Source organism: Vicia villosa, linkage group LG2 (genome assembly GCF_029867415.1).
Source record: "Vicia villosa cultivar HV-30 ecotype Madison, WI linkage group LG2, Vvil1.0, whole genome shotgun sequence".
NCBI classification, from domain to species: domain Eukaryota; kingdom Viridiplantae; phylum Streptophyta; class Magnoliopsida; order Fabales; family Fabaceae; genus Vicia; species Vicia villosa.
Window position 1 is genome coordinate 43,129,699 of NC_081181.1, and position 24,756 is coordinate 43,154,454.

Genomic DNA, 24,756 nt, shown 5'->3' on the forward strand with positions numbered 1-24,756 from the left:
TTATTTATCTTTTATCATTTGAAATATTTATTTTGTTATTTTAATTTCATAATAAATTTTTTAATTTATTATTATTAAAATAAATTATAATAATTATCCGTGCATCGTACGGGTGTACGACTAGTTTTATTTCATTCTAGCATGTGATGCAGCCGCAGTACAATTTTCATCTTTCTTTCTCAATAGAAAAAATCAACCTCCTGCTTCTAACAAGAGCAGCAAATCAAGAAATAAATTAGAAAGCTTTCTCCTTACATTTTGATTTCTATTCTAACATTGTAAATTGCTGAAAAATTACATTGTTTTTCTTTCTTGTTCTATTTTTATTTCAAATGTTATTCACGGTCACAGGTCCAGTTATGAGTACCATGAATATCAGTAATTATCCATAAATTACATAATCAAACCTAATGCAATTATGTCATTGCAGTGGTAGTTAAAAAGCCCTGAAATTAAAAATTGGAAAATTACCACAACAATAATAGAGGGGTTAAAGTTTGAAATAATCAAATTCAGAAAATGATTTCATAGATAGAAAGAGAAATAAGTTACTCACCGAAATGGATGAACAGACGAAGATGAACTGAGGAAGGTGAAAGCTGGATGAACAAATGAATTTATGAAAATGGAGATGAATGACGGGAGGAAGAAGAAAGCGATTACAAGAAGAAGGAAGAAATATTGGGTCTGTGAAAGGAAAATAACGAAAGAAGAGAAGAAAAACGATAAAGTGAAGTTGTTGAGTTAATTGAATGGTCTGATATTATTAATAAAATTTAATTTGTATAAGACTTTAAAGTTCTTAAAATACCCCATAGTTGCAGCTTTGTGTGATCTTTCACATCAAAAAACAATTATTTTTAAATTGCTGGTTAGAAACGATATCAAAGCTTGACTTAGAGAAATTTAATAAAAGAATAGTTTTTTATTTGTGGAAAACTCGAGTCTAATATGTGTTGATACAATTAGAATTACATAAAGTATTGAAAGGAAACATTTTCAATATTAACAGCGAGAAGGGAAGGAACTAGATTTTAGAGTTTCGAGTATAATCCACATGTCTTTGGCTAAGAATATTTTTGCGAATATTCTTGGTACGTCGTTAGTAAATGAGCTTTGAAAAAAACTTAAAGGACCATATCAGGAAAAGGGTATCTCAACTCAATAGTTGTTGAAGTGGCAGTTTCATAGCTTATGTATGGATGAAAAATATGAAATTATTTGATCATCTAAGTATCGACGATATTGTCTCAAAATTAGAAACTATTGGAGCTAAGATTGACGGTGAAGATAAAACTTTGATACTCATGTGGTCTATTCCATCTTCATATGAGCATATTAAACATGTTTTAATATATGGGAAATAAGTTTAGAGCTTTGAAGAAGTAGCAAGTAAAAATACTTTTAAGGAAAGAAGATTGAAGAGTGGGGATAACACTTCATCAAACTTTGTGTTGGTAGCTAGAAGAAGGTCTCATGTGAAGAAAAATAGTGAAATAGTTATGAAATTTAAAAAAAATGCTCTGCGTCAAATATGGTATGCGGATCAGTTTATTAATGAGTCGTGTTTTGGACTTGTTTTGGATATCTAACCCATTAGGAATTAAGGATGTTATAAATATGGTTCTTTATCACTTTTAGAAGATTATAAAAAACAAGATAAAGGTAAGAGGTGGTAATCCTAGTAAGAGAGGCAAGGGTAAAAACACCATGGAGTGCATTCTTGGAATTCAAAAAATCTTTGAGGTATCTAAGGAAATTGAGGAACACTTTTAAACAAATTAGTCTGTGTGATTTTTATACAGAGAGAGTTTGAGAGATTTGAAAACACTTGGGTTAACAAGTTCTTTGTGTACTTGTGTTTGATCTTCCTCTTGCTTGATGTAAATTCGCTTACACTATTTGGCATGTTATTTTGTTGTTTGAGGCCATTAAGTCAGTTGTCATTGTTCTTTGTACCACACATCATTATTCACCATGAATATAATATTATTGTTAGATTTTGAAAGAAAAGCTCTTGGTATGGTTGAATCTTTCAATTTCACAACAAGTGGTGCCCACCGCATGGCAAAGGGGTTAAGTTTACAAGTGAGCACCATGTGTTTTAAATAGGATATCAAGAAGTTTTCTATTAACAATGTTTTTGTGTTGTGGAAAGTGAATTTTCAAGTAATGTTAACTCATAAAAAGTGTGTTGAAGCATTGAAAGTTGATACTGTTGAACAAGTGACTACGAACACAAGAAGGGGGTGAATTGTGATATTTAGGTTTTCAAAAAGCTTTTTAAAAAATGATTCACTTTAGGTTGATTGATTTTACGAAAAGGGTAAAAGAAGAGATTCAACAGTGAAAGAGATAAAAGACAAAAAAGAAAGAGATGGAGATTAGAGAGATCACGATAACAAATTATCATAGTTCAGCCTTAAAACCAGGCAGCCTACTCCAGTCCCCTAGAGGTTCCTCTTGAGATTTCCACTATCAACAACTTGAGCTTTTATGCATGTTTAGCCCAATAACCTTACATCAATTTTTTTTATAGGTTTAGCTTGAAATCATCAAGTATATTACTAAAGAACAAGAGAACTAAACTCTTGAATAAAAAAATTCACCATGGTAAGTGAAAAAATGCAACACTTACATTGAGTTTTTCACTCTCTCAATACTAAAGCAATTCATAGTGAATAAAAATGATAATAAAAGGATAATGAGTGAGATAGGAGAGTGAATTATTCATAAAATCTGTGCTTTATAAGTGAGCAAAACACTCCTTTATATGGGAAAAGTTTATCTAAAAAAGACAACAATCCCTGGGCATGAATACTGTATAATCAATTAGATTGTCGTTCTAATTTATTAGACAGTCATCTTGATTAATTGGACCTAGTAAGAAAAAGAAATATTTGTTGGAACGATTCCCTAATCAATTAGGTAACTTTCTTAATCGATTATAGAATTTTTTTTCCCATAATCAATTAGATATTATCCATAATCGACTATAGGCTAAAGTCTCATTGTATAATCGATTAAACATTGGCCATAATCTATTTTAAGAAGGTTTTGACAAAAGATGAAGTTTTGTAAATCATTTTAAGAGAGTGTGTGCATTGTCTTAGTAATTTAAGGCTTACTCTTTATTATTTTACAGATAATTAATCAGATACAATATTAAGACACTAAGCGCAAAATCAATCAAGTTTTCACAACAACATCAGTTCCTTTCGGTTGATTGATTTGACTTTTTTTAGTTCTTCATAAAGGAACTTTATGTTGGAGTAAACTCTAATAGCCAATCAATAGTGGCTTAATATGCTTTTGTATCATGACCTTGATATATATTGTTTGTTAATATATATACTTATTAGGAATTATATTTATTATGTTATTTGTATATGACATAATAAAGTTCTTAGAGTAATTAGTTTATTTAATGACATATTAGGTGTAACTTAATCGTGAGACCTCATTAAACATAATGACATTATACTTAAAGTTTTACTGTCAAATAGGACAATAATAATGCATAGAGACTATTATGTGAGTAGACTGATGACTGTGTTTCATGTAACACCCCAATTCTACCCGACGAATATTATAAAAATGGAGTTACAAAATTTCCAACATAACATGGGATGCTACACTTTCAACTTAAAAACAACGACATTCAATCACAAGTAAAAAAGATACATAACACATAATTTTGGATGAACCGACAATGACCTGTTTAGTCTTTAAAAATAAAACAACTTTCATTACTACGCAGCATATTCATAAATTCAACTAAAAATACCATAACATCTTGTCCAACTCAAAACAACTTTGAGACATCAAGTCTTTAATGAAAACAACTTAGAAATTCAGCAACATAATAAAACCAACAATAAAGAAAACACGCATTCATCCCCCCGAGTGTTACGTATTACCAACACCTGACTCGAACTAATGAAGATAAGCAGCCTTCACTCTAGATTACCCGCACGTTACCAACATAGGGGTAACATTCAAACAAAATGGGTGAGATATTGAACCATATAATTCAGTGTATGATAAATAATATATTAGATCAGATTATATTAAAATCACCACTTCAACAACTTTCAAATAACATCAATCATCACAATTCAACAAACATCTTTTTATTATAATAACAATAATTCAAATATGCGACACAAAATGTGACTCGTATAGTGCACATGCATGTGGTACCAATGGAGCAAAACTCTCAACTTAAAACCCGCCAGTTAATAGAGGCGTCAACAAGGCATAAGCCTTCAACTTAATATTTGTCAATCCAGGCCAACTTACCGAGCATTAGCTCCCAACTTGATATGCTATGGATGCAACAACAATGAATGCGACAACAACAACACAACAATAAGGTTAAACCACAACATAACATCAACATCAACATTGGTCATAAGCCTACAACTTAAATTTCCCAATTAATAGAGACATTCACAACGACATCACCTGAAATTTCGCATTTTTTGGTAAAATATACAACACACCGAATCAACCAAAATATGCTATAAATATTCCGTAAATATTCGAACAATTCAAATATACCGGCCAAATAATTAACGGTTAAAAGTTCTATTATTCTTACTTTGTACTAATGTGCGCTACTGTTAATAGCTTCCTTTTTATTCCAGCAAATACTTCCTTCTGTCGTCACATTTCCTGCTATGTTTATTTCATGTTACTGTTGTTAAATACAATTAACTAACAAATTTTATTTTCAATTAGTCAATTACAATATTTCATTACTAGGTGATATTGTTACTAATCATCATTATAGTTCATTTAGGAGTTATACTAAAAAAAATATTTTACAGGATCACTAAATGAAGCACTACAAAAGGATGATGGCACCCACCCCCTCACAAGGAGCCATCGCCCCCTAATCCTTAACCGTGGGAGCACACGCTCCCTTCAAATCTTTCACCTAATGGGCATGGGCGCCCCCTTCTAACACACATATGGAGCGGCTGCTCCTTTATTTTATTTTATTTTTTCATTTTCTTCTACTTACAGACTTCACCTAGTCTCAGTTTCTCCCTCGATCAACATACCAAACCAACACAAACGCAGTATTACAGCAACATAAAATTATGCCCATTCAACATGGAACAAATTTTTCAACAACAATTCAGTGGCAATCACTAATTTTCAGTATCAAACACAAACAGAAGCAATTTTACAAACCCAATCCCACATACTATTCATCATATACCCTATTATAGAGTTAGAACCCCACCCTTACCTTGGATTGAAGGTTGCTCTATAATTTTTCTCTGATCGAATTCCTAGCTTTGCCTCTTCCTGCAACTTCTACATATCTCTCTTCAAACCCTTATTCCTCTTTGATAGAAACCTAGCTCTTCTACTGCTATCTCTAATTTTATTTTTATTCTAATTAACCAATATTTTTAATTCTCTAAATTATTTAATTGGCATTTTTGTTTGGCTAAACAACATTAGCAACAATATGTATCATAGGATGTAAAACTTGCAAGTAGAACATAGGTACATAACAGGTACAACAAGAAGATGTCCTATGGAATGTTGGAACATGTTCTGGAATAACATGTCTTATAAGATTTCCTATGAGGGAGCATTCGACATCGCGCCTGCTGAGTTGGATTAATGAGATTCAGTTCTTTTTTAACAAATGCATGATATTGAAGGGAATATTGTGCAATCTTAGTGGTGCAGATTTAAAGGTTTAAAGGTCAGAAGAATTAAATATTGAAGAATATAAAGTTTTTAAATAAAGAGATTATTTAGGAAACTAATGATTGAAGACCTTTCTTGTAGCAAAAGTAATTGCTGATTTGTAACAGCTAATGAAGCTGTGATTAGAAGCCCAAGTCCAGTTGGGAATAGGTTATAAATATAAGCTATGTAACCTAGGTTTTGTGCAGCCAAATTCATCAAGATGCAATCATTAGGGCTGAGCCTTAGGGCCACTCTCTAGGAGAGTTGGTAGAGGAATAATCCGAGTTAATGATTGTTCTATGTTTACACTCAGAAACCTATAGGTAATGAGTTGTGTTATGTGAACCACCTGGACTGTGGGATGGTCACTGTTCTTCTTGAAGCCTTTAGGTAAGAGAAGTATTGTTCTTGAAGATAGCTAATGAAGCAACTCCAAGTTGTGTTCCTGACTAAGTTACAAGCTAACAAACGACAGATTTTGGCTTGAAACTTAGCTAGGTATTGTTCTTATCATGTTGTGATAAGTATAGTCATATAAGTGTGTATTCCTATTGATGTTGTTTTTGTGTGATCACAATTATCATGGAGTGGAATCTTCACGAGGTGAACAAGGGGTTGAAGCAGTGGCTGAGTGTTGACTGCTAGGCACCATTATGATGGTTGGGAGTGAGATGGGTTTCTCATATATAGAGGGGATCTAGGTAGAAGGGTCATTGGATAGGGATTAAGTGAAGAGTTGTAAATCTGAGGTTGTTTAGCTCTGATTTAATATTGCTGATAGTGGACGTCCTTCCTGGCTTGGTAGCCCCCAGAGTAGGTGTGTTTGTCACCGAACTGGGTTAACAATTACTTGTGTTCTTTACCTTTCAGTACTATGTAAAATTATTTATATTGTGCCTGTATATTTCATGACAGACCGGATGTCTCGACATCCTATAGGACATCTGAGTCAGCTGTACCAGAATTTCAAATATAATATTACTTTTACTATATTATTCTTATTGGGCCTAATCTCTACACCCCCACTTTAATACACACAACCAAAAAATAAATCCAATACAATTAATCTAAAGGAGTATTGTTCTACGATTTTTTTTCTGAACTTCTGGAAAAAATTCGGAGCAAATTGAAACAGTAGTTTCAGAATTCGACTGATAGGCTGGAAAATTTATTACTGTGCTGCAACCGAAATTGCAACCCTGAAGAAGGAGAAGTAGGAGAAAATATTTTTTTGTGTTTGTGGGATGAGAGAGAGAGAGAGTGAGAATAAGGGTTAGAATTGTTAGTTTTTTTTTAAAAGTGTAGAACCTAATGCTATTTATACATAAAAATTAGGTTAACAAAAATATTAAAAGAATCAATTAATTAATTAATAAATCATAACTCTAAATCAAATATAATTTGATTTTGATTTTTGAAATATTTAACTAATTATGTTGATTCTTTCCTAAACTATACAATTATACAATATTTAGAAATATGAACAAAATCTTTGTAAATCTTTTTTTTTTCATGATTTTTGGACTAAAAATACAAAAAAAATAAAGATTTTAATGAAAAAAATAATATTTTAAAAAGGCCTAATAAATAAATACAAAAATAATAATTAAATGATGAAAAAAATACTATTTTTGATTTTTTTTAATATTTTATGATTTTTGGTGATTTTTTGACTAAAAAATACATAAAAGTGAAAATTGACTATTTTAAAAAATGGCTATTTAATTAGTACGAAAATTAAAATTAAAATGATAAAAAATGCAATTTTTGTGATTTTTGAATAAATGGAAATAAAGTTAGAACTAAAATTAAAAAGAAAGTAAAAGGAAAATGTTAGAAGTGGGATTTGAACTCAGGACCTCGCGCTAATGAAGCTTTCACGCTCAAATTCTTACCAATTGTGCCAATTCATTTATTCAAAATAAAATGGCGTTCGTAAGTATATGAGGGCAAATTTTGGGGTATGACAGTCCGCTAGTATTATCAAGTTGATTGAGAAATGGATGAGGAATTTCATATGAAGTGGAAGTATGGATAAAAAGAAGATAGTTACGGTCACCTGGAAGACTTGTGCACAGGTTACAATGAAGGGGGCCTTGGCTTAAGGTCGGTCCAGGTTTTCAATGAAGCCTCAAATATGCTTTTGTGTTGGAACTTTCTGCAGGAAAGTATGAGTTAGGCTAGTATTCTGGCTTCCATTGTTAAGCATAAAACTGGCTTTATCAATTACTCTATCAAATCATCCTTATGGAGCAGCATCAAGGGAAAAAAATTTATGGTCAAAGATAACTGCCATTGTTTGATTGGAAATGGAACCAAAGTGAATTTCTAGTTGGATAATTGGCTTGGGGTCTCGATGGTCGATACTTTCAAAATTCCCTAAGTTTTCCACAAAACCTTAAAGGTAATGGTAGGGGATTGGTTGGTGAATGGTTGTTGAATGATTCCAACAATTGTGCTGACTGTTATTCCCAATCTAACTCCCCTCCTTTCCAAGATGTAGCCTACGGGTTCTTCTGATGACACCCTGGAGTGGTCTGCAGCGGATGACATTATGCTTTCAATTAAAAGGGCATATGATTTAATTTTGAAGCCTCACCCTACTGCTTCTTGGAGTGCTTTCCCATGGCACAATAACATTCCTCCTTCGCATTCTGTGATTGTTTAGAGACATATTCATGGCAAGATTCCAACGGATGAGAGCTTAAAGATTCGTGGTTTTGCTTTCCCTCCCATGTGCTCCTCATATTTGAATAGCTTCTCTGTTTTAAAATCGTTTGACATAGGTACTCATCCCCGTTTTCCTTCGAGAACAATAGACGTCCTGTGGTGTCCTCCCCCTCTTGGTTGGATTAAATGTAACATTGATGGTATGGCCAAGGGTTCTCCCATGATAAGCTCCTGTGGTGGCATTTTTTGAAACGACAAAGCAGATCAAATGGGAAGCTTTTGTGATTACCTTGCTGAAGGGAGTTCAGTTTTTGATGAGCTTTGGGCAGCCATGTTGTCTATAGAGAAAGCTATGGATTTCATGCTAACGCACATCTATCGCGAAGCCAATTTTTATGCCGATTTTATGGCTAACCTTGGTTTGCATTACAAGCATTTCACTTGGTTCTCGCTTACATGATAACTTACGTAGGCAATTTTTGTTGGACAAAGAAGGAAACCCGTAGAATTAGGCTTTGTAACTAAGGGGCCTTCTCGTTGCTTCTTTTTGTATCTTTTTTTTTTTATGAATATATCATCCTTTTTAAAAAAAAAACATGAGTAGCAAAATAGCCTATATATACTGAATAGCCTATATACATTAAAGGTGGTGTGTCATAATTGACATTGTATATAATTTTTTACAGTATCAATTTTTTATTAAAAAACTTATTATGCAGAGAGCTGGATTTCGCTCGTCATGACCGGTTTTCCGGTTTTATCCAGTTTTCTAGTGATTTTTCCGGGTTTAATGCAGGCTGGTTATCTATGGCAAATAGATTGGAATTAGGTTTGATTCCCGGTTGAACTCTCCGGTTCGATTTTAAATAAATTGTTTTTTATTACACCTACACGTGTTTATCTTTTATGCAGTGTTTTAAAAATCGGACCGGTCATCAAACCGGTGAGGGCACTAGTTCATTAGTTGAACCAATGGGTCACTGGTCGAACTGCATGACTAAATTGGATGACTCCGTCTCTAAAAAAATATCACAACACCTACAAAATTTTAAAATTTTAAAATATCATAATTCACATGTTTATTCTTTACATTCAAATTTTAAATATAATCATCACTCACAACAAAATAATACAAATATAAATTTAAATAAATTTTAAACCAGATCTAATTGCAAACAGAGAAAAAGTTGTTTCATATTTGTATTATCTTTTAAAATTTATTTTTAAAAAAAATTCTGTATGAATACTTATATTTTCTAATATTCATAATTTATTATTTTTTTCCTATATAAGACATAACACCCATAACATCTTATTCTAAATAATTTTACCTATTTTATATTTTATTAAAAAATTTAAAATAAATATATTTTAAAAGTATTTAAAAATATTCAATAAAATACCAAATATATAGTCATAAATAAAATTATTGATATTAATGTTATTCGGAATAATAATTCTAATTCTCTAAACAAACACAACTTATTATTTGGTTTAATAAGAAAGTCTTATTTACTTTCATATTATTTATTATTATATATTTTTTAAGTGAAAAATAATGATGCACGTAAAATAAATTTTACATTGACAATCAATCACGACTAAGTATATATTGGGTACCGGTATTCTCTGTGACATGTTCAATAGGTCCACTTATAGTATAAACCCTACTAAAATCGAAGCTCATGAAATTACTTGTTGGGAAAAACAAACATAAAGAAAATAAACAAACACAATAATTGTTGGACTAAGCCCTAATAGCCAATCATTATTGGCTTAATATGCTTTTGTATGATGGCCTTGACATCTATTGTTTGTTAATATATATATATATATATATATATATATATATATATATATATATATATATATATATATATATATATATATATATATATATATATATATATATATATATATTAGGCATTATATTTATTATGTTATTTGTATATGACATAATAAATTTCTTAGAATAATTCGTCTATTAATGACCTATTAAGTGTGACTTAATTGTGAGACCTCATTAAACATAAGGAAGTTATTCTTAAAGTATTTGTAGTCAAGCTTTACTGTCAAATAGGACAACAGTAATGCATAGAGACTATTATGTGAGTAAACTGATGATCGTATCTCACGGGTCATGGATATGAGATATCAAGTCTTCACATAGGTATAAATATTAGGAGTAATATTTATACTGGATTGACAAACCATGAGAATATAATACTACATAGTTTGTTATGTAAGTGTCATAAGTTATTCTCATGGTGATAGTGGTGCATACCACCCTTTGACCTCAAATCACTATGGACCCTAGATGTGGAGTCAAGTACTTTATTATCAATCAAACATTGTCCGTAACAGGATGATCATAAAGATGGTTGATGGGTACTTTACAAATCATGTTGAGGCACATGAGTGACCTAGATGGGATTTGCCCCCTACATATACGGGAGTAATATCTATGGTCCCCTTGATAGAGTATGACGGTAAAATATATGGCCGTGCTCAAATAAGTCGATATCAAATATTGGGCTTATTTGTTGTTATAAAGTATACTCGGGGATCAAGAAATAAAATATTGGACTATACAAGGGTGACACATTCTATGCGTTGTGTTCAATATAGATATAAGGGCAAAATGGTAATTATATACATGACCATTATCACAGAAAGATTATGTCAGATCACACGACATTCTCGTCACTTGGGTATTAGTGATGTGTTGCTAGATATCGCTCACTGTTTATAATATTAAATAGATGATTTAATATTATTGCCAACGTTACGAGAACCTACATGATCACACGCATAGAGTACTTATAATGGAATGAATAATTAAATATGATTTAATTTAAATATGTGTTAATGATATTTAAATTGTTTAATACACTAGCACATATATAATTTATTTGATTAAATATGGTTTAATTAAATAAATGAGGATTGACATTTAGTTAAATTAAATATGATTTAATTTAAATTTATTTTATTTAATTAAAAGAGTTTGATTAAATATAAATTATATTGAGTTAATTAAATAGTTTAATTAAATTGGATTGAGTTTATTTTCACTAGTACAAAAAGGTTATTTTACACCTGTTTTTTTTATTAAATTTACACTCATTTTTTATAATAAAAAACGGGTGTATATTCACCGGGTGAGAAATGTCTAACGAATTTACACCCGTTTAAAAACGGGTGTAAATACATGTTATATTACACCCTTTTTATATAAAAAACGGGTGTAAATATATTTTATGTTACACCTTTTTAAGTAAAAATCAAGTGTAAATACGTTCTATGTTACACCCTATTTTCATAAAAATTGGGTGTAAATACATCCTAATTACACCCTATTTTAATAAAAATCGGGTGTAAATACGTTCTTAATTGCACCCTATTTTAATAAAAATTGGGTGTAAATACATTCTTAATTACACCCTATTTTAATAAAAATCGGGTGTAAATACGTTCTTAATTACACCCTTTTTAATAAAAATTGAGTGTAAATATGTTCTTAGTTACACCCTTTTTAAATATAATTTACACCCATTATGAATGAACAAATTATATTATATTTAATTCCATTTACACTCTATTTTAGTTATCACATTCTTCATATTTCTTGAACTAAAAATAATATTTTAAATACTATATCAACATACAACCCAAAAATATATTCACTAGTTGACAACAACTAACAAAACTGATTAGATAACTGAAGTAAAAAAACAACTAACAAAATTATATATTTTACATGAAGTCCAAACAAATTCATAAAAACCATCTAATTCAAAAGCCTGAAGTCAATAAGAGGCCGAACAAGCTTGTTGTGTTCCAATGACAACTCCACCAATTCCACAAATTGTCTTAGTTCCACTGCTCAAAAAGAAAAAAAAAGAAGATATAATCAAGAAACACCCACACAAAAGGATTGAATCAAAGATTCAATACACAACAATGATGATAAGTACTACCTAACAACATTGCATGCTAATAGAAAAACAAATCACGTTTGTCATGTAGATATAATCTCATGCAATGCAATGAAACACATGTTTAGCCAATAACTGAGCTGTCTAGCCTCATGCTATCAACCAATGGAAGATCTTTAAAGGGGAGTCGGGAGGCCGCAGAATCAACTAGAAATGCATGAGTACCTTTAGAGCATCTCCAATGGTGCAACTTACATTTGAGTTTTTTATGGGACCCACTAAGCCACATCATATTAAAAGAATTTATTTAATTTCAACTTTAATAAAAATCTGATATGGGTCCCACAACTTTACCTCATAACTTGATTTGATTGGATACTACAATCTTTTAGTTGTTGCATTGCAATGCAACTCTATTATGACATGGCAATTTTTTTGAATATTTAATTATTAAATTAATGGTACATGTGGAGAACTCAATAAAAGAAACTACCATTGGAGATGGTCTTAGCGATGTTGCAAAGATGGGAAGAAGATGGGTCTGCGTGTTTACTTTGAATCCATCATTAACCCCTCTGCATAGAATCAACCAAAGGGAAAACGCCAAAATAAATTGATCGCATATGAAGCAAAACAAAGAGACAATAATTCACACCTTACCAACATCAACACAAACCTGTCTAAGTGAATTGCCAAAGTGGGGACGCGCATTATAGGTTCCTCAATTTTTTAGCCAAGTGGGATAATGAGAAACTCACAACTGAATCAGGGTTGGTATATTTGCAATCTCTTTTGGTATTGAACCCGTTAATCGATTTCCAAGGGGATTACTATGATGAAACAACACTCCTTGCCAAAGTTCTTCTGTCTATCACCAGCTATTCTCCAAGCTACCAATATAGGAACTATTAATTCATACTGGAACAAGATAAAATGTTGCATGCACAAGCTGAGACTGATTTCAGATTGTAATAACATAGGATCAAACTATTCTCCCAGAATTTGAAATGTGGATCAGCTAGGCTACCCTTCCCGGTCTCTTGCAGCACAGCTGAAACAGCATGATCAATACTACTGGTGGGCTCAGTCAGGGCGAGTTTTTGTTTCTTGGCAGGAAGAGGCACAAGCACAGAAGAAGTAGGAAGATCAGACACATTCGTCGGGATCACTGGAGTTTCTTTGCCGGCTTCGATTTTCTTCTTATGGAGAACTCGGGTTTGGAGGCCGGAGGGATCCGATTTGAATGTAATTTGAGTAGCAGCGCGTCTCACCCTGGATTCAGCCATCAATTTTCACTGCTCTTTAATATTGGCGGACGTCATTTTTCCTGCACAAGAGGAAAACTTGGATTAAAATATAATATGAACAAATAATCTGTACGATACAATGAGTACAAAACGGTACCTAAATAAGCCAATAGCGTCACTTGGTCATCCGACTTCTCCATAATATCCTTAGTTTTCATCAAAGAAAATGAGTCTAAAAAGGAAAGAGATCGAATCTCATCAACGTTCAGTCTCTACTCCTCATCTTTTTTATCAACAACTACTACTTCCTTGACAACTTCAATCAAGTTAAAAATACTTCAAATTAAAATATTAAGTGGTTAACAAACAAGTGTAGATATAAAATGTTCTCCAAGTAAAACATGAGTTGAAGGCTTTGCAACACTTGTGATTGGACTGCTCTTAACCTCAATTAGCAAACTAGATCAATCACTGCCATAAAATGTTAAGTTGCAGGTTTGTCTCTTGACATCGTTTGCTCTTACGAATTTGTAATCAAAACATGTTGTCAAACTTCCCTTAAAAACATGAGAACAACAGTATTGCCCACAATGATAAAAACAAACAACAGTGACATGACAAATATTATTTTGTTTATAGTCCTTGAAAATATACAAATTATTACTATTGTTCTTTAATGTTTTGTTTTAGTCACTAAAATTTATTCTATTGGAATTAGTCCCTGTAATATGTAAAAGATATGATTTTTGTCCTTCAAAATAAAGACAAAATAATATTACATATCAATTTCAATATTAACATATTTTACAGAGATTAAAACTAAACAACAAGGTAAAAAACAAATTGGTATTTTGTATTCCTTTTCTAATACTTCAACAGTAAAGATCAAAGGCATATTTAAATGACTATGCCTTTCTTCCTCTGCAAAATAGCCAATTCTTTTGTTATTTTTGTTGAATGAAATTCTCATAAAAAATGAAGAGAAATGAAAATGAAAAATAATTCATACTTAACGAATTTAACTTAGCTCAATCTAAAACAAGTGGTTACAACTAATTACAACTGATCCTAAAACTAACTTGTTATAACAGAAAATAAACTGTAAAATAACTACAACAATAATTGGTGTCAATAATATTTACAAAGGAAACGTGAGTACTCTTAATAGTTAATTGTGGAAAAGTTATTATAAGAGCTATTCATCAGAAACATACCATTCTTTGCGTTTTCTTTAGCTACATTCTCCCGTGGATACAATTTCATCGTAGTGTTTGCATCATCGAGGCTTACAGTAAAACCTTTGACACCAAAATTTCATGACATTTGATATTAAAGTTAAAATAATTCATGAAAATGACATTTGGACTTCCAAGCTATCTCATTTTTCCAAAGAAAAGGAATTTTAAATATTTTTTAAGTCACTGAGATTTAACTTATTATTTTAATTAAAAACTTAAATATTTTAAAAGGATAAAATTGTAACACAGTTGTTCAAAGTATGGTATAATTAAATTCTTCTGTCTTTAATATCTCCAAGCTATTAATTCATACTGGAACTATTAATTCATACTGGAACTATTAATTCATACTGGAACAAGATAAAAATGTTGCATGCACAAGTGAGACTGATTTCAGATTGTAATAACATAGGAGCAAACTTGAAAAGTAGGGGAGTGAGGTCATGTTCAATACTGTCAAAAGCCTGTGAGTGTGGCCAAACACATAAAATGAAATCTGCCAATTCTACTGAAGTAGTAAATCATTGTGAACTTGCACACGACAGTAAAACACTCACCAATCGTCCTTGTTCGACTAATGCCCACGATGTATTTCAACTCCCAGAAGCCACAGTAAAGCATGAGGTATGAAGAAGGCATGAGAAATGGAATTCTTTGGCAAACATACACAAGAAACAAGAATTCAAAAAAATTCACCATTTTAAGTTCATTCAATCTAACCTAATACAAACATAAACTGAAAAACCAGAGTCACAATAGTGCAATTAAGCTAGCTCTATGTAACATACGGTATCACTAGTACCGAGGCCGATGGCGATATCTTCTGAATATTTAATGTCATACCTATAGATATGGATGGTAAAGTGATACTTATGCCCATTCTAAAGCGAGACCAATTATTTTCCGCACTTTAGCTGTAAAAACATTTGCGAAAAGAAATTTTATGCAGCCTATACATATGCCCATTTTTTATGATACTTTGGTATTGGAATATGAAACTACATAAATTCTCAGAAAGTCTTCTGATGACTGTATAAAAGTTGTAAAATAATTTGTTGCAAAGATGCAGAATAATTCAGTGGCTTACATCAGTAAATTCCTTTTACGTAGTACAGTGTATCTCATGTTTTGAAGCTGTTGTCTGGGTTCCATCCTATGTGTATAATTAGGTGAGTACTGCATATCATTTTGAAAACTTCGTTATATTCCAGAATATGTAAACTTTTTTAATAGAGAATTACATCCTGTATATTAACTTTCAGACAGATGTTGATGCATTCCAGTTTGCGGTTTTGGTTTCAGGTAACTAGGATTTGGTCACCCTACACATAACAAAAAGTTATAAAATTCACTGACTTTGGCAGTTGTCTGAAAATTGTCATGAACACAATTTCATATTAGTTACAATGTGCAAGGTTCTTCATCAGGAAGTTGAACATGATATAATGACAATCTATTACATGATATAAGAATTTGTCTAAAATATGGAATAAAAATAAAATAAGTAGTTTTCCGATAGAACATAGGTCCAAAAAATTGAAATAATTGACCGAGTTGGGCAGTTGTCTCAAAATTGCCATGTACATTAGTTAGGCAGTAAAGTGATTATGCCAATAAAATTTGCAAGGTTCTTGATCAAGAAGTTGAACATAACATAATGAAAATCTATTACATGTTATAAGAGTTTGTCTAAAATATGGAATGAAAATAAACATAAGTTGTAATTTCTTCACAAAATCGACCTAGACATTGAAGGGCATTTTCAGCACTGTTTGAAAAGTGACTTTCTAAGAAAATTATAGAGTAAAGCAATTATGCAAAACCAAACATAAAAAAATCTTTGAGGATTCCATTTATAAGCATTGAAAACCTTTTAACACGGAAAAGTAGCTAAACACGACATTAGAAAAAATGAAAGTGAAAGGTACTTCGAAAAATCACCTTGAATTCAGATTGGTGCGATGGCAAAACCAGAGAAGAATCGATACCGTTCAAAACGTTTGCCTCTCAGTTTCGTAGGGCCTTTTCCACGACTCGGAGACTCAGATCTTGATTGGATAATTTGGATTCTTCATCGTCATCATCGGTGCTGAACATGAGTGATGGCAGGGAAGCACCCTCGAGATTTTCGCTTGTTTCGTTGACTTGTTCATACTCTGTTGCATTGGCTTTCGACTTCTCCTTCTTTTCCATGCCGTTGAGAATTCAAGGGAAGTTTTTGTTTCAGGGTTTTCCTTTCAAGGGAAGATTTGGGATTTCGTTAAGGGGATATTTGGGAAGACTTCGTTTCAGAGAAGGTTAGTGTTTCAGTGTTTGAGAAGGAGAATGGAAGATTTGAGAAGAATAAACCTGATGTAATATAAAATTTATGTTTTCATCGGGAAATTTGTTGAAAACTGGGTTTAGAAGAGTTTTGTTGAAAACTGGGTTTAGAAAAGCTTCATTACATTTCACTGCTATGAAATTAGATTAAACGTTCAGTTTTCATTCAATCCTACAAAATTAGATTATTTTATTCAGTCTAATAAGTTAATATTTATTAATTTGTTAATAATATTTAAATTATTTTATTCACTTAAGAAATTTAAGCTCATTAATTTGTTTGTAATGTTTAAATTATTTATTAATATGTCATTACATATTTTGAGTTATAAAATTAAATAAATTTTTTTAGTTTATATAAATTTACACCCGTTTTTTTAATTTAAAGAGAGTAATTGAGATTTGATTATAGTAATATTTTTAATTTAAACCCGTTTTTAGAAAATAGGGTGTATATTGTCACCTGTTAATGTTTAAAATGACACTTTATTTATAAAATTGCCATTACGTTTTTCATTTACACATTTTTTTAGTATATTGGGTGTAAATTTTAAAATTATATTAATCTTTTTGTACTAGTGTTTGGAAAAGCCTAAAATAAGAGCATTAGGGTTTTCGAAGCTCTCTATAAATTGAGAAGCTCTTTACACTTTGCACTCGCGTGGACTACGTAGAGACGCCGGTATCTTCCGCCGTTCGTGATCAAAAGATAAAGCACACTTCAAGAGGTAATTCTTGAACCCTTATTGGTATTTGGTTTGTGATTACTGATTTAATCAAGATCCGTTCATCGGATTAAATTTGTTTATCGGGATTGATTCACTAAGAGGATCAAAATTTTGAAAAATCTCTCTTAAAATTCCAACAATAACAACATAAAAAATATAAATAAAAAAATCTAAAATAGAAGAAGAATCACGGTTGATGTCTGATAGAAAATAGAGAGAGTTTTCATTGCTCTAACAACTTTTTGTTATTTCTCAAAAGTTAGTTACACAATAGAGAGAATGGTTGTTTATATATTACAACCTGTAACCTGCTATAACAGGTTAGAACAAGTGACTCAAAGGCACACGTGCCAGTCACACTATTACTAACAGTAGGCTATTACATCTAATACCCCCCCAACAAACTCAGGGAGGGCGAAACACTCTGAGTTTGTGCCTCAGGTCCAGAAACTTTGAAGATGCCAATGGTTTTGTAAGGACATCTGCAATTTGATCAGTCCCAGGAATGTGCAACACAGTAAGCTGCTTTGCAATAACCTTTTCCCTGACAAAAAATAAATCAATCTCCATATGCTTAGTCTTGGAGTGCATAATGGGGTTGTGAGCTAACATAACTGCAGACAAGTTGTCACACAGTACAACAGGGGGCTGAGTACCAATATGTAATTCCTTGAGAAGAGTTTGGATCCATAGTAAGTCTGCTGTAGCCAAAACTAATGACCTGTATTCTGATTCAGTGCTAGAACGCGCTACAACCTACTGTTTCTTGGACCACCATGTAATAAGATTGTTACCAAAGAACACAGCAACACCAGATGTGCTTCTCCTGTCCTCAGGATCAGATGCCTAGTCAGCATCACAAAATACTCTCAAGGAGGGAGGAGAGGAAGGAGAAAGAAGGGAAAGAAGTAAACCATGACCCAGAGTACCTTTTAGGTATCATAGAATCCTTTTCACAGCCACCCAATGATTTCTAAAGGATGTGCCATGAATTGGCACACCTTGTTAACAGCAAAGGCTAATTCAGGTCTTGTAATGGTGGCATATTGGAGAGCACCAACAACTAATCTATAGAAGAAAGGATCAGATAAAGCAGGAGAACCAGTCTTGAGCAATTTACAAGTAGACTGCATAGGAGTGGACACTGCAGAGGCCTCAAGCATATTTGTTCTCTGCAGTAAATCCCTGTCATATTTGGACTGAGTGAGAAGCAAAGCACCATTGGCTGCTCTCTTGACTTCAATGCCAAGAAAGTAATCAAGGTCACCCAGAAATTTGAGAGAAAACTCAGCATTTAGCTGAGACACAAAGGACTGAATCAAGGATTCATAGCTGCCTGTGATGATAATATTATCAACATACACCAACAGATACACAGTATGCCCTTTAGCCAGGTAAGTAAATAATGAAAGATCACATTTACTAGGCTGAAACTGAAGTTTGATCAAAGCAGCTTGCAGTCTCTCAAACCATTGTCTAGGTGCTTGCTTGAGCCCATAGATAGCTTTGTGCAGTCTGCAAACTTGAGTAGCCTCAGAACTGACAAAGCCTTGAGGCTGTTGCATATAGACCTCCTCATGGAGCACTCCATTGAGAAAAGCATTGTTCACATCAAGCTGCTTGAGAGGCCACTTGTGAGTGATTGCCACAGTGAGGATAAGTCTGACTGTAATAGGCTTCACAATAGGGGAAAAAGTCTCAGTGAAGTCAAAGCCATGCCTCTAATGGAAACCTTTAGCCACCAGCCTGGCTTTGAATTTGTTGACAGTTCCATCAGGGTTTTCTTTGACCCTGAAAACCCACTTACATCCTATAGCCTGTTTGTTGGGAGGAAGAGACACTAAGGACCAAGTTCCATTAGCCAAAAGAGCATCAAATTCAGCTTTCATAGCTGAGTGCCAATGAGGAGTAGAGAGGGCTTGTTTAATATTTTTAGGTTCAGTGTGAGTAAGGAACACTCTAGGCTCCAATCTTGGTTGAGCAAACCCAGATTTAGCCCCGGTATGCATAGGGTGCTGATTCTGTGGCTTGACAGCAACAGGGACAGCTTTTGGAGGAATGCTAGGAGCACTGGAGTCAAAACTAGATTGAGTAGAGGAACTGCTTGCAGAAGCAGTAGGAACACTAGGAGCAGCCACATGGGAACTATTACTAGAAGCCTGACCAGAAGTGTTTGAAGGTAGAGAATTAGAGATGGAAGGAGAAGGGACAGAGGGTGAGGAAAAGCTAAAAGGAAGAGGAGAAAGAGAAACAAATTTGGGTTTGGATGTAGGAACAGAAGGAGTAGAAAAGAGTTCAAGAAAGGGAAATTTAGACTCATTAAAAATGACATCCTTGGAGATGTACATCCTCCCAGTGGGAGATAAACACCTATACCCCTTGTGTGAAGTGGAGTAACCCAGAAATAGGCATTCATTGGATCTGAAATCAAGCTTATGAGTGGTATAAGGTCTCAAAAGAGGGAAACATGAGCAACCAAACACCTTCAAAAATTGATAGTCAGGGGACATATGAAATAATAAGGTATAAGGCACCTGAAATTGAATAGAAGCTGAGGGTAACCTGTTTATAAAGTACACAGCATTGGCAAAAGCATAGTCCTAGTAAGCAATAGGAAGAGATGCTTGACTGAGCAAAGTCAGTCCTAGATCAACTATGTGCCTGTGCTTGCGTTCAACAACACCATTTTGATGATGTGTGTGAGGGCAGATCACTCTGTGAACAATGCCTAAGTCAGTGAGAAACTTTGTAAAAGGTCTGAACTCACCACCCCAGTCTGATTGAACAACCTTGATGGGGAAGCCAAGTTGCAATTCAACCAAGTTTTGGAACTGTTTAAAAATAGCAAAGGCTTCGGCCTTGGATTTGAGCAAATAGATCCAAGTAAACTTGGAAAAGGCATCAACAAATGACATATAATATTTGTTGCCAAGTGTAGAAGGGCCTGGTGAGGGTCCCCATAAATCACTGTAAATAAGCTGAAGAGGTGCAGTGTAAGTGGTTTGTGAGGTGGGTGCATGAAGTCTGTGAGCTTTTCCCATACAGCAGGCAGTACAAAACAGAGAATGATCTTTATTTGCAAAAGAAATGTTACAACTTTGTAGAACAAGTGGAAGTTCTTCTCGTCAAGCTTTTGCGAGATCTTGAGAGAGAAATTGAGACGACGGTGATCATCGGACGGAGACACCACTGGTGACGCCGAAGGCGTAAAACCTTGATCGGCGCTAGAATGAGAAGCGGAAGACGAAGCAGAAGACACCATGACCGTGGATCAAACGTCTACTGATACCATGATAGAAAATAGAGAGAGAGTTTTCATTGCTCTAACAACTTTTTGTTATTTCTCAAAAGTTAGTTACACAATAGAGAGAATGATTGTTTATATATTACAACCTGTAATCTACTATAGTAGGTTAGAACAAGTGACTCAAAGGCACACGTGCCAGTCACACTATTACTAACAATAGGCTATTACATCTAATAATGTCAAATGACAATAAGACAAAAATATAATGTAAAAATAATTAAAACACATATATTACACTCATAAGTAAATATTTAACTATATCTCGTACCTCTAACACAACATTATAAAAGAAAGAAGAAAAGTTAAATACAGATTTTAAATATTTTTAACCCATATATTTTATAATGAAAATATAAAATCCATCTTATATTCTTGATTTCTCACTTCTTTTACAATACAAGACAATGCAAGACTTTTTAATCATATTTTCAACCAAGTCACAATGGATTGAGATCAAGTTAGTTTTCACATCAAATATACAATTACCTTAGTTCCACCAAATTAAAGCATTTCTTCAAAAAAAAAAAAAAAATTAAAGCAACTATATTGTACGAGTTTCTCTTCAATAAAGACACCAACATATGTCATGTCTGTCATACGAAGAGTCCTTGTGTCAAGTCATCATCCACCTCTCAAAAATTATCACAAAGCCCACATTAGTACATCAGAAAAATCAATGGAAACCCAACCTAAAGAAAAATCCTCTCCACATGTGCTAATCTTCCCTTGTCCAGCTCAAGGCCATGTAAACTCCATGCTAAAGCTAGCCGAACTTCTTGCCATTCAAAACCTCCGCATAACTTTCCTCAACACCAAGTACATCTACAACCGTCTCATCCGTTTCAACGATGGTATTCAAGCTCTTTCAGAATGTTACCCTATGCTTCAATTCAAGACTATATCTGATTTTCATAACGAGGAGGAACATCCTGGATTTGGAGATAGGATAGGAGATGTAATTGCATCCTTGAGTTTGTATGGTAAACCTTTTCTAAGAGATATTATTGTTTCTGAGAAAATAACTTGTATTATTTTAGATGGAATCTTCGGTGAACTTGCTACTGATCTGGCTGCTGAATTTGGGATACAATTGATTCATTTTCGTACTATCAGTGCTTGTTGCTTCTGGTCTTTGTTATGTGTTCCCAACCTCTTGGAGTGTAATGAACTTCCTATTAGAGGTATATATCTTTCTAGTTATACGTCCTTTATTTCTTTGTTATTGATCTTTATTTCAAATGTAATCATATATAAAAAAAATACAGACACAGACCCAGACACAACACTGATACATATATAGACACGGTGCCAGTGTCGGTGTCGTGTCACACTTTTTTTTAGAGGTAACTGACTGATTGGTTAATGAAATTTTAGGAGAAGAAGACATGGATCGTATCATAAGGAATATGCCAGGCATGGAAAACTTGCTTCGGTGCAGAGATCTTCCAAGTTTCTGTCGAGAAAACAAAAAAGGTAATCTGACTTTAGACTTTGTTGTTGTTCGAAGTCAACAATCACTTAAAGCAAACGCGCTTATACTCAACACGTTTGAGGATCTAGAGTTTCCAATCCTTAACCAAATTCGTCTTCACTTCCCCAACCTCTACACTCTTGGCCCTCTTCACCACCTCCTCAATACTATCAACAAACCATCATCCTTTAAGAGCAACTTCTTCAAAGTTGATAGAACCTGCCTGACGTGGCTCGATTCTCAGCCGTTGAAATCAGTTATATATGTTAGCTTTGGTAGCTTTACACCATTGAAGAGAGAAGAAGTCATTGAGATTTGGCATGGTTTATTGAACAGCAAAACACAGTTTTTATGGGTGATTAGGCCAAACATGGTACAAGAAAAAGGACTGTTGAAAATGGTTAAGGAAGGGACTAGTAAGGAAAAAGGGTTGATTGTGGAGTGGGTTCCACAAGATGAGGTGTTGGCTCATAAGGCAATTGGTGCTTTTTTGACACATAGTGGATGGAATTCAACTTTGGAGAGTGTGGTTTGTGGTGTGCCTATGATTTGTTGGCCTTACTTTGCTGATCAACAGGTTAACAGTAGGTTTGTGAGTGAGGTTTGGGAACTTGGTTTGGATATGAAGGATGTTTGTGATAGGAATGTGGTGGAGAGTATGGTGAATGAAGTTATGGTGAATAGGAAAGATGAGTTTCTTAGTTCATCTAAGAAAATGGCTGATTTGGCATGCAAGAGTGTGAGTTCTGGTGGATCCTCCTGCAACAACTTTCACAATTTGATTCAGTTTATATGGTCTAGTAGCTCGTATAGCCCATAAAATAATGTTTACTATCTTATGTAATTTTGGGAAGTTGTGGTTCAGATTGACTTTTGGGCCATGATATGGAGTTTGTAATGTTTCTTGAAAGCTTACTTTTGAAACATTTGGATTTTAGAATTTTATTTTGTTAAATCCAGCAATAAATACATGGAACATAAGGATTTCAATAAACAAATTGATAATTAATATGTTATATGCCAAATATCAATTATCAATGTTAAGTTGTGAATAAAAAAATCAATTAAATATAAACAAGATCTTATATCATACAAACTTGTTACTTCTTTGTCAGGCTCAATCAAGCACAAACTTGTTAATTCTTTCGTCAGACTCAATCAAACACACCGTGACTTTATCGTGTGTCCATGGATGAATTAAAGTTGAACATATAAATCGTTGGTGTAATATAAAATTGTTTGTGATTGTACCAAAACCTATTTTTACTATAACAACACTTTAAATTAGTAACATAATATGACCATAAAAAATAATTTGACTAAAAATATTCAAAATAATATATGATGTAACAAGCTAAATACATGATACCATTTTACATAAAATACAATTTAATCTAAACAAAAGGAGCCTAAAAAGAATACATCATATTAGGTCGCCTAAGAATTATACTAACCTTCGTTTACATATTCTTAAGTCGCAAGACAATCTTGGTTTCCATCAAAATATCCTAAACAACAGTGTGGACATTAGTGCCCTCATGTGTATTTCCATAAGATAGTAACCCGGTTGCCAAGTCATGTAAGCATGTGCATGCAGAGATCAAATTACCTGTAGTTTTTTTACCTCTTTTAACTTCTTTGCTTCCTTTATTTCCTCCTTAGCTAGTATAAGGAGTATATGAAGCACGGACACCTCTAAGAATAGGCGTGTCGCGGTGTCTGACACGTGTTAGTGTCCGACACTTGTATGACACTCGTACGACACGTGTCGGAAAAGTCAGACAAGTGTCAAACAAGTCAGACTAGTGTCTCTTAAAAAAATAGACTATTTCATTGTTTCGACACTCTTTAAATCGGTGTCTGACACTCGTGTGACATTCATATAACATGTGTAGAACAATTCAAACAAAATTTTTTAAACAAAATAATTTTCTTTATATCTTATACACCTTTTGAACATGTATGGAAACAAAATTATCAATAAAAAAGTAAAGATATTAATTTTCATTAGAATTTTTTTAATTCTTTTAACAATAAATAGATAAATGAAGTTTAAATATTATAATATATGTAGCGGTGTCGGTGTCCTATATTTTTTATATAATCGATGTCGGAGTATC

At 33.1% G+C, this 24,756-nt stretch overlaps 1 protein-coding gene across 1 annotated transcript; it reads left to right on the top strand.

Annotated features, from left to right (window-relative positions):
- The first annotated feature begins 21,745 nt into the window (after window positions 1-21,745).
- Window positions 21,746-23,591, top strand: LOC131646117 (7-deoxyloganetic acid glucosyltransferase-like). The gene is made up of 2 exons (XM_058916264.1): window positions 21,746-22,346; window positions 22,540-23,591. The coding sequence occupies exons 1-2, from the start codon at window positions 21,752-21,754 to the stop codon at window positions 23,454-23,456; spliced, it is 1,512 nt and encodes a 503-aa protein (XP_058772247.1). The 5' UTR covers window positions 21,746-21,751; the 3' UTR covers window positions 23,457-23,591.
- Window positions 23,592-24,756: the final 1,165 nt, after the last annotated feature.

Bases quoted from the DNA above. Each gene is read 5' to 3' on its own strand.
- LOC131646117 (XM_058916264.1), top strand. From the start codon at position 21,752: ATGTCTGTCATACGAAGAGTCCTTGTGTCAAGTCATCATCCACCTCTC. The intron at 22,347-22,539 runs GTATATATCTTT...ATGAAATTTTAG, and splicing joins TAATGAACTTCCTATTAGAG to GAGAAGAAGACATGGATCGT.